An 18,690-nucleotide genomic window follows, 5' to 3' on the forward strand; every position below is an offset into this window, starting at 1 on the left:
GTGCCCTCCTCTTGTCCGATGTGGGACTATTTGTTCGTGACATTCACCTCCACCTAATCACGTGACGCTCTCGTCTTGGATCGACTCCCCCGAGGGTCCCACTGGACCATGGAGAGTCCACACACCTGGCAGGCAGTAATCTGCTCTGATTATGCTAAATTCAGAAAGTAACAATGGAATTCAATATCTATCACAAAAGTCATTCCGGATTGACAATGAAAATCTCTCTTGGTGCATGTCATTGTAACTGGTTGTGATGGCATTCTACAGCACTTGGGAAGATAAAATCTAGCTGAATGTTTCTGCATTCATCATCAAAATCGAAGAAGAAAATCATTTTGTCTAGCTTTAAGAATTTCAGCGCAGTGAGCCTTGAGATAAAGATGACATCAATCAGACTTTTTTTTTTGTAACCTTGATCATCATAATCATCATTAGCCTTATAAAAATTAAAGAGGTTTGCTTTACAAATCCATTCCATTTAACCTTACTGACTGTTTCTTGGGGAGTTGAATCTAATTTCACAAATCTTTTGCACAGTTCTTATCCATATTATTCTTATTTTACTATCAAAATGTACTGCTGTTATAATTAAAGTTTTAGGAAACAAATCAATTTGTATATGTTTAATCAGTAAATTATTATATACATTTTGTACGAAGTTTATTTCAATCCCTTAAGGGATTATAGCTGTAGGGTTTTTTCAAGTTCCAATATTGTTTATTTTCCTATTTCTTCCTTCTAGAATAGCCTATATATTTTTGTATATAACTCAACTTAAATTGATGAGAATTCAAATTATTCTCATTTTATGTGAAAGTTTCACAGCCTGAGGCTATTTCAGTTTTTTGACCTTTAGAACATTCGTTGATATCGAGCCCATTACTTCTCTCATCTCAACCTTTCACCAACATTGAGGCCTATTGTCTTCAACCCTCTTCTTTGCCATGACGTCTTGGCCATCATCCAATCTCTATGCCTGTTGTTTCCAAAGTTCACAGTGTCATCGCGTTGTAGCCTTCAACTTCATTGTCACAGACTTTTCTATCTCATGCTTTCACCGAGCTCTTTCATTGTGCCTTGGCCTTCATCTTCTATTAAGCCCAACATCATTGACTTGCACTATTGAGTCTCAATTTTATCATCATCGTCTGCTGAATCTCACCTTTCATCATTCCCATATTCTGTCTATATTGAGACTGGTTCCTTGCGATATCTCAAGCTGTCTGTCAACAAATCAACCCGTCATTGTATTTGCCGAGAGAGAAGCAAACTTTGTTCCATCAACTCAGTAAAGTATGTTTATTTTGGAAACTACAAAAAGCTTTGCACAATCTGAAGAAGATAACTCAAAACAATCGACTGATAACTTATAAAACATTTGCGATACATACAAACTAAATGAAAAAAAAAAAAATTATCAGGTAATTTCAATTCCCTAGAAAAAAATCTTAAGGACAAAATAAGGCTCAATCATCTCAGAAGATAAAATAAAATAGGAGAAATCCAAAATTTGAAACTGTTGGGATGGAAATAAAACTTAGGGCTTCAATCAATTTGAAATCAAAACCACATTGCGGAATAGGATAACGCGAATTTGAAAAATCTGAAACAAAATTTCAAACAAAAGCAAAGCAAAACAATCCCAAAGAAGTACAACAAGATTTACGTGAAAAAACTTGAAAATGGGAAGAAACCACAAAGCCACACCACAAAAAATTTACACTATAGAGAATCAAAGTTCTATAGGGATACACACTCAGATCAACTCTTTACAAATACAAAAACTTACAGAAATCCTAATTCTACTAGTCAGTCCACAAGTCACAACCTCTATGTGATTGTGTCGGGCGGAACCTGCTTACACTTTTAGAATTAGTCCCATTACTGGAAGCTATTAGGCTTAGCACTAATGCTGAAGTTTGAGACAAGGACATTCAGATCCTACACAAGCAGGTTAGGAGGAAAATTGGCAAGCAGAACGTGATGTATCAAAAACATGCTAATAACATCAGGAAGACCATGCTTTTCAAGGAAGTTGACATGGTATGGATCAAACTGAAGGACCAATTTCCTATAGATTCATTTGGAAAGCTCAAGCCTAATATTGGCGGTCAATTCATAATTGTAAAGAAGATTAATGGCAATACCTACAAGCTTGACTTGCTAGAAGATTACAATAATTTTACTAATGTTGCTGTAGTTCTCCGTACTACAAGGGAATGGATATCTTCAGAGGCAATGAGAAAGCCCCTCCTACTTGGGGAGAGTTATGCGGGATATGACTTCCTGCGATATAGCAATTCCATATTATTGGTCATGCGATCACGGGAGTCCAACTTCAACATAAGTTTAATTTTTATTTTATATTTATTTTCTTATTATTTTTCGACAGGTTTCCTTTCTTTGCTTCTTCCTTTCCTCGTTCTTACCTATTTCTCTAGTTTCAAATTATACTATTTTCAATTAGGGGCCTTTATATAAATGCTATTATGGTATTTAATCATTAGCTTGATTTTATGTATTTTGATAGATATTTCTCTGATTTATGTTCTTTGGAGAGTTGTAGTCTCTTCCATTCGCATGTGGTGCGTCTGGCTTGCCCGGAAACAGGTGATGGCTCTACCTCGGCATCTGCACCTCGCCGATTCACCTTTAGCCCTCTATTTTCAGCTGGATAGCCCTCAAAGCTGCTGCCACCTGCCCTTTTCCTGCTTTTGTTTTGCTTTTCCATTGCCATTCATGCAGATTTTCACCCGCCATACATCCTTCCACCATGTAATCAATCCTACAACTTACCTAACATCGTTTGTGGTCTATGACACATTGTAGGAATCCTAGAACAGTGTAATGGAATTAATTATAAAAAGGCATTTTCACTCGTTATAGAAAAAATTTAAAAAAAATCTCAAATTTGTTACTCCAACAGCTCATTTTAATTGGTAACCATACCAATATGATATAAATAATATCTTCAAGTACAAAAACCTAAAAGAAATAATTTATTTGAGCTTCTTGAGCTTTTCAGTATGATTTCAAAGAGATGGGATAACCAACAAGGTGTGTAGACTAAAAAATGCCCTCGGTTCATTTAATTGCTTATTAAATGAAATCTTATATCTTTAAATCAACTTTCTTATTTCCATTACGTTGAAAAATAAAAAATTCCATTTGAGATATAATGTACACAAATTTCTATCGAGAATATAGCTATATGGCTTGATTAAATTCTGATTCTATGCTATTATTGGCATTTGAAAAAAAATATATAAAGAAAATGAAGTGAATGCGTCAATTTTCATGAAACATTATGAATAATTTTATGGTAGAGAACAAGGTTACATGTTCAAATTCTTAGAACCCAACATATTACTAGTTAAACTCGATTAAAGCTGGAACTTGATAAGAATATAAGCATACAAGCTTGAAGAATATTTTAAAATTCAGGGCATGTTCAGGTTGGCTCAAATTCGATAAAAGAAAAAGAAAATAGAGGAACAAATTTGAATAGTATAATAATCTGCTTGATGTAATTTATTTATAGCCTGTATGCAAGTATCTCACCAACCTGGCATGAAAGCCAAAATGCTGCACAATTTGCATGTAAGGGGTAAGATCTCATCTTCAGCGACAGATATATGAGAACCTGTAAGGTTAAACATGATTACTTTGAATCATAACGCGGCTATAGACCATTGAAAAACAATTGTTTTTTTTTATAAATGAAATAACATATAAATTCAAAGCTATTTTACACCAAGGGCTCAAATATTTCTTTATTTAACTGCAACCCTAGCAAGAAAATCTGCAAATGAATCCTGCATGCATGTTCGAAAATCAAGTAAACAGAACAAAGCCCTTAAAAAAAACTGGAAAAAAATCTCTACACAGCGAGTAAGCTGCTTAAAACATCCAAATAAATCCAAGCTTTTACAAAGGAACAAGTTTCATTTTGTGCTTAGATGATTTGAGGAACAAAAATTCATTTTGTTCCATCTAATCCACCTTCAACTTGTTTATTTAGTGGCGAGCAACTCCACTGACCAAGGAAATAACAATATTTCACCAGTAACTAAGATTTATGATATATTTTGTCATGACCTAACCCTGAGCTTGAAATTAAACAAAGAGAAAACAAACAGTTGAATGGTGTAATTAAGTTTTCTATCTTTCAAATTCTATCACGAACCATTTAATATATAAAAATATTTGAAAATCCCACTAAATAAAACATTTTAATTAACAAATAAAAGTTACCTTTCGGATTGCTGACCTCTTCTTCTGTACACATTAGCTCCTCTAGTATTCATCTTATTTAAAAGCTTAAATTTCAAAAAAAAAAAAATCAAAAAAAAAAAAAATTAAAGTAACATAATTTGTTATCTAAAATAATCCAAAAGCAATGACACTTCTAAACATCAGTAACCCAAGGAAATGAAAGCATTATACATGTTGATCTTTCATATTTCCATAAATATCTTATGATAATCTAATAAATGTGTCATGACATTTACTTAATACAATAAATTTATACTTTAATATACCTTAACTTTAATTGTACTCTTTAAGGTTTAATCTTTAAATTTACATTTACTTCATGCTAACATATAAACACAAGTTTTACGAGCACTATCAAAACATATCCTAACACACCATTGACTAATATTATCTCGTCGGCACAGCAGTCTGGGATGCCTAGCCTTTAAAATCTGACAAGCTTGACATTTAGAAACATATTCAGCAAAATCCTTCTTCATACCTCGCCACCAGATTAGCGACTTTAAATCCTTGTACATTTTAGTGTTGCGTGAATAAATTGTAGCTTAAATGATAAGCTTTATGTAGGATTTCCCGTCTCAAACCAGAATAAGTAGGTATCCATAACTGTAACTTGCGTCTCATTACACCATCTTCATCAACAGTCATATCTGACTACTTTCTTTCTTGATTGAGGTTATTTCAGAAGTTTTAGTTATTCACTGTTAACTCTTCGAGCTGCTTTAATTCTATATATCAAAGTTAGGTGCACCATTAACTGATGTAAATATCCTATATCACCTAATCTTTTGACTTCCAAGTGAAGACATCAATTTCTTTGATCAATTCCAACTCCTGAGTAATAATCCAACTTATATTACCTATGAATTTATAGATCAAAGCATTGACAACTATATTCGCTGGCCAACAAAATACTATATATTCAAATCTTAGTCTTTTGAGCAGTTCCAGCCATCTCCTCTGCCTCATATTCGGTTCTTTTTGGGTGAAAATGTACTTCAAAGTATGTCGATGACATTTCACAACATACAAGGAATACCACCAATTTTTGAGAGCAAAGACTTAATGGCTAAGTCCAGATCATGTATCACATAATTTCTCTAATGCAGCTTCAATTGTCAGGATGCATAGGCCATTACCTTTATTTGCATTAAAACACAGCTCAAGTCTAGCAATTACGCGTCACTATAAATTTGGAACCGTTATATTCCTGATGGAATAGCAAACATTGGACCATTAGTCAATATTTTTTCAACTCTTGAAAATTGTACTCACATTTTGCATTTCACTAAAATTGAACATTTTTCCTCATCAACTTAGAAAACGATATAACTATCAGTGAAACTCATTTAAGAAAACTTATGTAATATCCAACAAAACTAAGAGAATTACGTACTTCTGTAACATCTTTTGGTGTAGATTATTCCACAATTGCTTTCATCTTCTGAGGATATACTAAGATTCATTTTTCACTGATAACATGTGCCAAAAATTCAACATTTCACACCTAAAATTCACATTTTGACAAGTTCGCAAATAGTTTGTTCTGCCTTGGTAACTCTGTAACCACTTCTTCCGAATCTTTAACTTCCTGAAGGGTAAATGCAAAAAACTCTGGTCTTCACTGGTTACTCATTTTTGCACTATGATATTTCATCGTTTGCTTAAGCTAAGGGTTTTCCCTAAAATTATGTTTTATTTGACTGTTTGCCTTCCAAAAATTTTCGGAGTTGTCCATGTCCTTGAATTGTCGGCGATCTGTCGTCTCTTTTCTTTTCCTGCAGACAGTTCATATGAAGATACCCCAACTGTTAACATTTGTAGCATTTTCCTGAACCCAATAAGCACTCCCAAAATGCCTTTTTTCCACATTATTCACAAACTAACCTTTCTGACTTTGACTCACTTTATTTATCTTCTAATTTAATTTTCTTGCTTTGGAATTCTTCTACCATGCCAAACTCTTTTTCTCTTGCTTACCTGAGATTGCAACTGCTAATCGGAAAAGTTCTGCTCATTTACAATTCGTGTAGCTCTTTTAAGTAGCACTAGGAAATTATTGATTTCAAATGGCTACAAAGTCAATCTCATTTGATCTCTGAGGCCGCACAGAAATTTCTGGCATTTTTCTTCTTAGAGTACTGACATATTTGAAATGAGTAGTAAATTCGATCGAAACAATTTTATAAAATTCTTGAACTGAAGAAAGTCCAAAACATAAAAGTAACTTTTATTAATAAGAAAAGAGGGTTACAACACATAAACCGAAAATAACATCACCAAAACACAGAACGACACAAACAAAGAACTCGAGAGTATATCTCAAGAGTGGTGCTGGTTGGTTGAAAGGTGGGGTAGCAAGTCGGGAAGGTGGTACAACAGTTGGGAGTAGCGGGAGAGCCGTTGGGACGGCGGGAAAGTAGAGGACAGTGGCCTGTTAGGCGAGATAGATAATCTGCATAAAGAGGGAATAGTTGGGTGTTAGGATGATGGTGGGAGAGTTCGGCTGCAGAGGAATGGAGAAGAGGTTTGGAAAGGGTAAGAAGAGATACAATCACTACCTCAGAGAGAATATAGCCGGAACACCACCACCTCCTCGTATATCACCACAAAGAGGAAAAAGGGTCCACACAGAGAGTCTATAACTAAACTCAAACACAACACTAATTTGACTCCCACATACACATAGACAACAACTTATAGACTACTAAAGGATACTTCTACACAAAGGAAAAGAGTGGGAGGCCAAGAAGTATCCAGAAAGCACTCTTAAGAGCGGCAGCCTCGAGAAGCTTCCTTGGAGGCGATGCTTCTTTACGAATCGCCATATTTTGCGATTTCCATCTCCCGCCTTTTTTTTGGGGGGTGGGGGCGGGATCTTCTGCTTGCAAACCCTCACGCGAAATCGCGATTTCCCTGCCTTGCTTATGCGGCTCTAAGTGTGCTGGCCCCGCGATTCAAAGCGTTTGAACCGGGCACTATTTTAGCGCCCGTAATTGAGCGCTTGCCTTAGCGCCCACATCAGTCTTCTCGAAATGGGGGAACTTCGACTTCATAGGTCGAAGCTTCTAGTTCTCTCTGGTCATTCCTGAATTCCACTAACGATTGCCGTGTCTACCAAAGCAACTGAGGAGCTTTTCCCACTTGCGGCCATACCCCCCGATAGATCCATTCTGTTTTGGCATAATCTGAGCCAAAGGTACACTACTATGCATGTTCTCCCAAGCCAATTTTTGAACAAGTAAATATTTCATATGCTTCACATCTATGATAAGTTGGCCCTCAACAAAATTGAGGGTTTGCTAGAGCTTGGTTGATGGGTGGCTCTTATTATCTTTCGGGTCTTGATTCTTGAAGTTTTGGAAAACTGACACATTCTGTTGTGTTCCAATAACAATGGCTTCACACTGGCCTTTCGTCTCTTCATGTGGAACACTGGAGGTGGGGGCTGGAAATGTAGTTACCTGGTATACTATCAGTTGGTCGTCACTAAGATTATCTACTGAAATTTTAAATTCTGACATCTTCTGGTACGTGTGATCTTTGTACGTCTCAAAAAAAGCTTCCCATCTTTAAGGAGAGCAGGAACCATAATCTCATCAAATGTCACATGTACCTTTTGATCATATGGATGAAAAACATTGGATGTATCCATGAATAAGAGAGTTCTCTGGGCGAAAGACTTCATCAGATGAAAGTTCTTAGTTCGAACTATTCTTCAGTGTCTGCGGTCTCCTCATCCAAGGTCTCTAAAACGACATGCTCCATGAAATAGATCAATTCTCTGGTTGTGCACTCTGCTTCTATATGCCCAAATCCATGGCATTTTGTAACATTTTCTGGCTGTGATACATTTGTGGATTGACCTCGCTGGATAGTAGTAAGGAGGGTCACTTGGTGATTTGGTCTCTTATCTTCGAAAGCTAGAGTATACAACTTTTGGCGGTAGTAAGTTGGTAGAAACTAACGTTGTGTTTCTCGCTTCATCTTCATTTTGTCTCGTTCTTCTCTTCGACCTTCCAGATCACGGTCGACGATAATCTTCCACTGGATTTTCTCTTCAATATCCATAAGCCTTCGCTGAAGACGACGATGCTCTCGCCGTATCTCGCCCTGGTAGGCTCATGCATAGATCATCAGGGTGGCATGACTAGAAATTAAGAAATAGGAAAGAAGAATTTAGTGGGGTTAAAGTTTGGATTGTGGAATGTACATTTGGTGGTAGATAAGAGAGTTTTGGTTTATAGTGGATGCTTGTAAACCCTAGGATGTGACTAGGGTTGAATTTGACTCTGATACCAAATGATACCGGAACTAAGGAAATAGTAGAAACAAAAAAGTAAACTTTCATCAATATTAAAATGGGGTTACAACATGACTCAAATAGAAAATGAGAACTCAAACACAAAACGACAAAAACGGACACCACGAGAGTGTATCCCAAGAGTGGTAGAGGTTGGTTGGAAGGCGGGAAAGTAAGCCGGGAAGGTGGGACAACAGCTGGGAGTAGCGGGATAGCAATTAGGACGGCAGAAAAGTAGAGGACAGCGGCCTGTTGACTGCAAAAGGGAGCTGGGAGGAGCTTGAAAGGAGTTAGGTAGGCGGGATGACAATAATAATCTGTAGGAAAGGGGATAAGTTTGGTGTTGGGATGATGATGGGAGAGTTCGACAGCAGAGGAGTGGAGAGAAGGTTTAAAAAGGGTAAAAATAGAAAATACACTCACCACGTAGGGGATGATATGAGACTACAAGCATGATTAGTGTGCTTCTGTATGTGATGCAAGAGCTTATCGCAAAAAACGAAAAAAAACCACAGTATTGTACCTGCTATAACATTGCACATAAATAGATATAGTGGGAGATAGGCCGAAATAACTTCATTTTCCTTTCTTATGTTTTATTTCCTATTATCCTTAAATCCTTGGTAGTACTTTCCAATATATGTGTTGTATTAGGATTTAGAGGTTAGTTTTAAGTATTTTTTGTATCGGGACAGTGCTGTCATTTCTTCTTCCTTTTGAGGGCTATATCCTCGAATTTCAAGTGATGTTTCAACTGTATTTTAGTTTCCAGGTGGAGATTTATCCAGCTGCATCGCACCCTGCCGCTCCAGGCATCCTCCCCTCTTGTAGCCACTCCTAAGACAGCAGCTTTTGCTATTTTTCACCACGGTCTCCCCATTCCGACCCATCTTGCTCGTTGCCCTTGCCCGGACAGCTGCCCCTTGCTGTCCTGCAGCCCCCCTGCTTCTCCCCTTAGCTGTCGTCATCCAGAAAACAGTAAACCTGCTATATTTCCGCTATCCCCTAGCAGTTCCGGCCTTTTCCTACCACTCCTCGCCGCTCCGCTCGCCACCTCACCTGCTGCGTTTTCTGTCCCAACATTCCGCTTCACTGCCAATGCGATTCTGACCCCTCCTTTGGCATTCCCAACCATCTGAAACCCCATTTCAGCCATCTACCTTCGCTCCCCAAACACTTAGCCGACCTCCACCATCCATGGTTAGAGCCCTAACATGAGTTTTGTCGTTTTTGTTATAATTTCCCTTTCTAATGTCTTGATTGTAACCGCGTAGTTGCTTCAGGTAATGACATTTGTTTTTCTATTATGGTTTAGATTAACTTCGGTATTATTTGGTATCAGAGCTAGCCTAACCCTGTTCTATCCTAGAGTTTCCTAACATCTACTGTGTCTCTCCACAAAAAATTCTTTCCTAATTCCAAACCATAGCCAAAATTTTTACCTAATCCTAATTTCCCCTTGCTGATTTTCAAAATCAGCAACTTTAAATAAGTTTTTATGTCATTTTTCACCTCCCACTCAAAACCCTAACCATGCCACCAATGAGATACATGCCCGAGCCTACCTGGGAAGAGATACAACGAGAGATCCACTGACTTTAGCGGAGGCTTGCGGACATTGAGTATAAAACCCAGGGGAAAATTACTCTCGACCATGAGCTGGAGAGTCAAAGGGGAGCATGTAAGGATCTAAAGATGAAGCGGGAGATACCACGTCAGTTCCTACCAACTTACAACAGACAGAATGTTTACACCTTAGCTTCAGAAGTGAAGATACCACATCAGCGAGCGACCATCCCATCTTAGAGGCAATGCTCAATCTCAGGATCTTACAGACATAGTTCGTCCATGAGAACACCCAAGACGGCCCCATCAAAGAAAAGCTGATTCAGAGTGGAGTACAGGTGAAACTAATTCGTATCCTTAAATCAGTCAAAATCAGAAAGTATTTAAGTGTCATAAATTTGGGCATGTTGAATTAGATTGCACAACCAGATGGTAATCATTTCATTGAATAGAGCATTTTTGAAAAATTGGATAATAATACAACAGACACTAAAGACGATGAGATTACAAAGTAGGAGCAACTTCCAGTTGATAAGGGAAAGATACACATAAATTCAGCTGAGCCAGTGGAAGAGACTCTAACCGACTTCACGGTAAGTGTCCAAGGAAGTCTTGCGTTCGAGGAATTGACATCAACATCATGTCAAACCCATATAAGGGAAATCCAGACCATTCTGATCTATATACTCATTTCTGAGTTGCCCCTATTGAGGAACACCCAACACATCATAAAAGTGGTACTTTTGTGCCATGTCTGGAAGATTACATGGAGATATTCAGATGTTAGATTCAATTCAACATGGTACCCATCATTAGATGTCCAGACAAAAATGATGAACCTAGCTTTGAAATTTGTCTTAGGAACTTTATAGAGAAAGAAATTCTTCAATGGGATCCATGTTTTATCAGTGGAAATGAGATCTCTCCTGAGTGGTTGCTAGTGAGAGTGGTGCATCCTGCCATCCCAAAGTTAATTTTTCCTCACATATTGATTTAACAACAACATTCTGCTAAGTATGAGAAGTGGAAAAAGAAGGTTTCAAGTAAGGACTTAAGGGCACAAGAGTTACATTGCAAGAAGCAACATCTATTTGTAGCTCTGGTTTTTTTCATTTTTGTAAAATTCTCCTCGATTTGATTGTGGCAAAAGTAAAATACATCGATTTGTTAGTTCGACAAAATAACACAGGTGCTAGATTTTGTAAATAGCAATATTTTGTGAACTATGCATGTGATTTTCCCTATGTGTGTAAATATGGAAGTTTAGGTTTGAGATATGTAAATCCATAAGAATTGTGTTGCTAAGCATGTAAATGCCCTTTTTTTTAAATGCAAAATGACATACATGACATTTAAATCTTATGTTTTTATTGGGTCTCAGTGGCACACATGATTAGAGAGAGTTGTCTAACATGGTTTGGTTGCGACCATTTGATGACCCAGTTAGGAGAATAGATGTTTAGAATCGACATATGTTTAGAGTGTCACACAAATCTTTTTATTATTCTTCTGAACTCCTCATTTATGCTTTCTCCTTTTTTGCTAATACTAATTCCTCAAAGATATAGGTTTTCTGTGAATATTCGTACGTTAAGGTCATGGATGTACAATAAACTTTATTCAGATAGAAAAGAAATCAGTAAAGAGTTCTCGAATGGTGTCGAGATCTTTGTAGCAACCACATCTCAACTTTCAATTTAGCTATTTGAGGGTAGGTTTCAGTGTCCGCATGTGAAACACAGAAATCAAGCGCACTAATGCCTAATGAAGTCAGATATGATTCATATCATTGGGGATTTCAACCTGATTATTAGATTTGGACTTCACATAGGAAGGTTGATCCTACAATATTCATCTCTGCTCCTTCGACGAGCTATGATTCTCAACTTGAATTTGACTTCAAGTAGATTTGAAGAAATATTCTTTCGATGGGATAAAACCTCATTATTCGAGTTAAGTGGAGGAAAAAATACCAAACCATGATGCTCAGGCATTTTATGAATTACTGAATGCAACTCAAAACTCACTACTATGCCGAGTTATTTGTAGCTCTCAGAATATTGAAAATTAAAATAGATTATAATATGACAAGAAAGTGCTTCAATCAGTTTGTAGGATTATTCAACGAGATAAATTTGAAAGAAAATTTAGTTCATTAAGGCTTATACAGGACGAAAAAGCTGGTCTCCAAGTTAAGGATGAAATCAGAGAAAAATGATTGTTGTGTAAATGGATGCATGTTACTTTATAAATTCAGTGTAACAAAGAATCAATGCAAATTCTGTCACTCCTAGATTCAAATCTCAAAATATAAAGATAAGAGGCAAGAGGAAGTTCAATACAAACAACTCGTCTATCTACCCACTTATTTCACATCTTCGGAGATTATTAGCTTATGTGTGTATGGTTTCACATATAACGTGACATCATAGTAGATCAGGAGAAATCAATTCAATGAGTCATCCCGCAGATGGGGAGACATGTAAATATTTTGATTGCGCATATTCTGAGTTTGTTGCGGAGGCATATAATGTTTGGCTTGGGTTTTGCTGTGTTGGTTTCTCACCATACAGTCAAACTGCGCCGCTTTACTTTTATTGGCTAGTGATCATTATGCTAAATAATCTTTCACCTGAGATATGCATGACAACTCTATTCTTCTTCTTAAAATTTTTTATAGCAGGTCTCAATAGCCCTAAAAGTATGATTAATGTATATTTATAGTCATTGATAGAAAACCTAAAAATTCTTTGGGAAAGAAGTGTCATGACATATGACATTTCTATGAAACACAATTTTTTAATGAAAGCAAATTACTGTGATAATAAGTGATTTTATTGCGTATGAAATGTTATCTAGGTGAATAATTGTGGGAAATTTAACTTGTCCATATTGCATGAATTCATCTAAGACATTTACGCTTCAATATGTCATAAAAAATCCATGGTTTAACTGTCATCATATATTTTAAAATATTAAATATCCATTCAGATGAATCAAAAAATGTACTCAAAGTAAATAAAGTTAAGAAATCAGCACCACCTCAAACAGTATTTGAGGATTACTTAATTCATATTGTTAGTGACATTTCAAAAATAACTGAATTACCTGAACATTCTTCACATCGTTCACCAGACTTCAGTGTTACTCATAATTTGATAAAAAAATTTCATTTTCCGGGCTAACCTTGCTAGAAGAATAATATCATCAGACAATATCATAATATTATGCACATAGAGAAAAATTTCTTTGATAATATTTTTAATATTGTGATGGATTTTAAAGACAAATCTAAGGATAAAGTGAATGTCGAACTAGATTTGAAGGAGACTTACAAAAGACAAGTTAGAGATATAAGAAACTGTTGTTAGCAGGCTTATAAACTCTAAAACAAATATTGTCTTACTTTGGCACAACGAAGATCAATTTATGAGTAGCCACAATCATTAAAATTCTCTAACGGATATGTTTCAAATTTGAGTCGTTGTGTGGTTGTGAGTAGAAAAGATATTTGAAATGAAAAGCCACGACTGTCATATTTTTCTGCAAAATCTGATGCAAACAACATTTAGTTGTTTGCCGACAAAATATTTAATTCACTGATTGAAACCAATATGTTCTTCAGGGACTTATGTGCAGCTCATTTAAAACCTGATGACGTATGACAATTAAAAATAAATATTCCAATAATACTATGCAAGCTCGAAAGAATAATTCTACCTAATTTTTTTGACTCCATGGAGCATCAACCAATACATCTATCATACACGACTTTAACTGGCTATCAAGTTCAGTATCACTAGATGTATCCATTTGAAAGATAATAACCCATGCACTTGGTTGTTACTCTTTTATAAAGATTGTTAAATTGTGCCAAAGAACAATTTAATTTATAGATTTTTGAATAAGCTGAAGAGAACTGTGAAGAATAAAGCTCGAACAAAAGACTCAATATGCCAATTATTTATTGCAGAAGACTAGAACTTTTTGCTATTACTATTTAGAACAAGAAGAATCCACAAAAGAGCCACAAGGTGTGGTTCCTCTCTCAAAACTTCCTCTCTCAACACTTTTTATTTTTTAGCAGTCAGGTGAAGCAACAAGGAGGTGCATCATATTATCTCAACAATTAGGAATTTCGAGCAGCAACCTTTTTTGTTCTTTTGAATTGCAATGAAGTTCAACCCTATATTGAATAAAATATTTTTTTAATAAAAGTTTTTCACCATTTCTCAGTTAAATAATATGATCACCCAGTTTATAAATTTTCCAATAAGTGAATAGGTTATTCATAAATTCATTATATTCGATTGAAGACGATATCACAAGCCATAAGATAGAGAATAAGTTTTTCCAATAATTTACAATGAATATTAGAATTTGACAAATTCGTCACTCATCCCACATTACATTACTTTTTTATGAATTCATAGATTCATTTATGGTTGGAACAATGGAGTAACGAATCAGGGATTAATAGATATTACCTGAGATCCATGCACATACATGAAAATTTAAAAAATTACGATATGAACGCTACAGGTTTCATACAAGATTCTGGTTAGAAGGAAAATGATTTGTAATTCCAGTGTTTGTGCAAAACAAACAATAAATCAGAAAAAGAAATAGATTATTATGGGATTCTCAAAAAAATTATTGAATAGTATATCTTGACTCTATTAGAAGAAGCGTATTCCAATTCAACTTTGATTTCTTTGCTCCTATTCTTAATCGTGGAACAAGGTAAACCAACCATATAATATTGTAGAAGATAAACAAAATTTGATATACTAAATTTGATCTAGCAAGGCAAACGAGTCAGGTATATTATTTTTGATATCTCCATAGAGTAAGAGGACTTTTGATATTCAGAATGCTATTGAATCCACTTATATTATTTTTGATATCTCCATAGAGTAAGAGATAAAGTTAATTGGAAAGTTGCCATAATGACCAAACCTAAAAGGACTTTTGATATTCAGAATGCTATTGAATCCACTCCTCAAGAAACATAAATAATGGATTTATGCATTCCGGTCGATCCTATACATGAAGAGCTAAATTTATAGAATGCTAGCGACAAACACGAAGAAATTACTCTCGTTGATAAATATGATTTTGAGGATGTTTTGAATGAAAAAAATCTTAACTACATTCTCTAGTCTCTTCTCAGTCAAAGGTGACTTAGATATGCAAGTTATTATCAATATTATAAGCTTACTACATCTTAAATTGATTGCACAGTTTTGTGTTTTCAGTTTCAATAATTTGTAGATTGGGCTTTATGTTTTCGTCTTCCATTTGTTGCGTAGTTTTTTATCTTTAGTTTCAATAGTTTGTGGATTGGACCGTAAATTTGTCTTCAGTTTACTACATAGTTTTGTGTTTTTCAGATTCAATAGTTTGCACTTTACAGTATCGTCTTCTGTTGGCTGCATAGTTCTATGTTTTCAATTTTAGTAGTTGTAGATTGCATTTTACATTTTTTTTCTTCTGTTTACTGTACAGATTTGTCTTTTTAGTTTCAGCAGTTAATTTTCCTTTCCTTATTGCAAATGGCTTCTGAAGGTAGGAACGATCTCCCGTCTAGCGGGGGATGTGGCATAAGACAATGCCGGAGGAAGAAATTCGTCGTCAGCCAAGTTGGTCGAGCTACTCTAGAGGCGAGCACTGCTCTGTCTCTATCCTCCATGGCTATTGTTTCACTCAACTCGTCACAATAAGCTTTCATCCCGACGTCGTTAGCTTCACAACAGACCCTGGTTGACACCCCCACTCCTACCACACTAGCACCGTCATGTGCTACGACTGCAGTGCTATCTACTTCGATGCAAACTCATGCTGCTTATGTTGAGCAAGAAGCGTCGAGCATCAGTAGCAGCAACTACTAGCAAAAGCTTGTGGGGAAGACACAAGTTTTTTTGAACAGTGACATTAGTGTTTTATGTTCTATAATTAAAAAAAAAAATTAATCATATGTTTTTTAGATTTTATCCCCCAAGACAGGTCATTAATGGGCCGGTTCTACAAGTTAGGGTTTGAGGCACAGGCATACGATACTCATCCCTCCTCTAGTGCATTCAGAGCATCTGCTTCTACCGCCCAATAAGAGAAGGTTCATAGGCAGGTTGTCGTGTTCATCACAAACATTAAGACCTGAGTTGCTGCCCAGCTCACCCAATTGAAGTCAAAGATCAAGACGGAGATAGAGCTAAAAATGAAATAAGAGTTAGATACATTCCGGTGTAAGGCAGAACTGAGAGACGAGCATCAAGTAGTCGATGATTTTGAGAAAAATGATGAGGGGACTGAGGATTATTAGAGATATTTTTTTTTATTTCTATATTTTTATTTGAAATAATTTGAGCGAACATCTTTTTTTTTTAGGCAGATATTCTTATTGCTTGATTCAATATATTTCTTTTATTTTTTTTGTTTGATTTCCGCATTCATTACTGTTATTTTAGTTTAATAAATGTTTGGATTGACAAATTATGCTTTTTTATATCACATTGGATTTGTATGTGTTACGATTGCAAGTGTAAAAATTACAATGAAGAAGAAGGATATTTATTTATTTTTTTTGGTTTTACAGATTTCCGACGGCTTTCCAACGAAAATCCAATGACTCTCAATATATTTGTCATATAATTTGACAAATAATATCCATCAGTTAGTTTACCGACAAAAACCTAACAAACCTTTGATGAGATATCGATGGACCGACGACTTATTCTGACGGCCACCAGACCCACAAACAGTTGCAATTTTCCTTTCATGTTCCAATTTACATATGATAAATTGCATGTCGGTAATTTTCGATGATTTATCAACGCAATATCGATTGAGTCTGACATTTTTGAGTGGTCGATTATGATTATCGATGGATACTATTGGCTCAACAATCATTTGCATTTCATCTAACATCGACGAGCTAGGCCAGTTGGAAAGTCATCAGTAAATTCGTCGATTTAGTAATTACAGACAAGCAATCTACCCACGCCCCATAAATCGCTGCTAAGCCGTCGGCAATATATTAGCCGACAATTTTATAATATTAGCATTTGGCTTTTGACTGTCAGAAATAGACTAAATTCTTGTAGTGAGAGAAGCTTGTTTGAGGTAAGATTAATAAATTAATTATGTTTGGGGCTAGATCACCAAATGTGCCAAAATTTTGTAAAATCCTAAAATTTTTAACAATTCCAGGCTTGCACTATACGGCAAGCTCGAGGCGAGCTGAGGAAACTCATCACAGGGCTGTTTTATAAATTCAAGTGAAGTAATACTATGCTAACTTGAGAAAAATAACTATCAGTAGGTTTTCATGCCATTATGTGTTGACATCATTGCATTTAAAAATTTATGTATATTGTGAATGAATACTTGTATAGATTATATGAATGCAAAATTGATTTGTCACATACGATACTTTTGATTTTACTATATTACGAATTTGATGAACATGCTCATGAAGTCGTTATTTACAAGTATTCATTTAGTATGATTCATGTATATGACATATGAAATGCTTATGATGAATGTTTGTTATAGGAATCATGATTTAGATAATGCCACAAGTGATATTATATGTAAGCGATTACATAATTACTCGCAAATATAGATGATAGGAAGTAATGGGTTTCCCCATTTATGGTATTCAGGCATAGACGAAACTTCATAAACCGTTGGGATCAAATGAAGACGGAATGTAAGAAGCAGTTGGTACCAAAGGGGACTTATTGATAACTGGTGTGTTGGGATGAACTCAACTTTTATCAATAACAAATGTGGCCTTCGAGCTGAGTGACAAGCCAATGATATGACATGACATGAGAAAAATTAAGGTCTATACAATTATAAGTGACATTTATATGATTAGATTGATGACTTTTATAGATATGCTTATGATTACGCATACATGGATGATTACTTGTTTTATACAACTATCATGTTTTCCTACATTACATGCATTTTCTTTTACGTATTTAATACAATTATAATATGTTATAATGTGTTATGAACATGCACTTTAGTTACATACCAGCGTGTTATAACTTGTTAAGAACATGCACTTTAGTTACATACCATCATGCACGTTGTTTCTTTTCCATCTATAAAATCGTATTTTAGCTTTAATTATTTTACTCAGCTCGATGTTGTTCACTCTACATTACTAACTTTCAGGAAGAGATAAGGAGCACAGAGCGAATAGAAAGTTGTAACTTGTCTAGTTTTTGAATTTCATAGTTTTGTGTTCTTGTACAAACTTCTGGTCTACAGTTTTATTATTTAGGAATTATAACAACAACAAAGCCTTAATCCCACTACGTGGGGTCGGCTATATGAATCATCTTTCTCCATTGCGTCCTATTTAGTGCATATTTTCATTTAGTTCTAGTAAATTAAGACATTTTAATACAATAAGCCCAAGTCTTCCTAGGTCTACCTCTGCCTTTCTTAACACAAGTCGAATCTAAAACATCTACTCTCCTAATCGGATCATCAAATGGTCGACGTTTAATATGACCAAACCATCAAAG

At 35.5% G+C, this 18,690-nt stretch overlaps 1 protein-coding gene across 1 annotated transcript in view; it reads right to left on the bottom strand.

Moving 5' to 3' along the window:
• The window catches only part of LOC110032617 (UPF0505 protein C16orf62 homolog), a 148,056-nt gene that overhangs the window by 5,213 nt on the left and 124,153 nt on the right, over nt 1–18,690 (bottom strand). Inside the window, exon 20 of the mRNA XM_020736290.1 lies at nt 3,569–3,646. Within this exon, the coding sequence (XP_020591949.1) occupies nt 3,569–3,646 (78 nt within the window). The remainder of the gene's footprint in view (nt 1–3,568; nt 3,647–18,690) is intronic.

Source organism: Phalaenopsis equestris, unplaced genomic scaffold, assembly GCF_001263595.1.
Source record: "Phalaenopsis equestris unplaced genomic scaffold, ASM126359v1 Scaffold000985, whole genome shotgun sequence".
In the NCBI taxonomy this organism is placed as follows: Eukaryota; Viridiplantae; Streptophyta; class Magnoliopsida; order Asparagales; family Orchidaceae; genus Phalaenopsis; species Phalaenopsis equestris.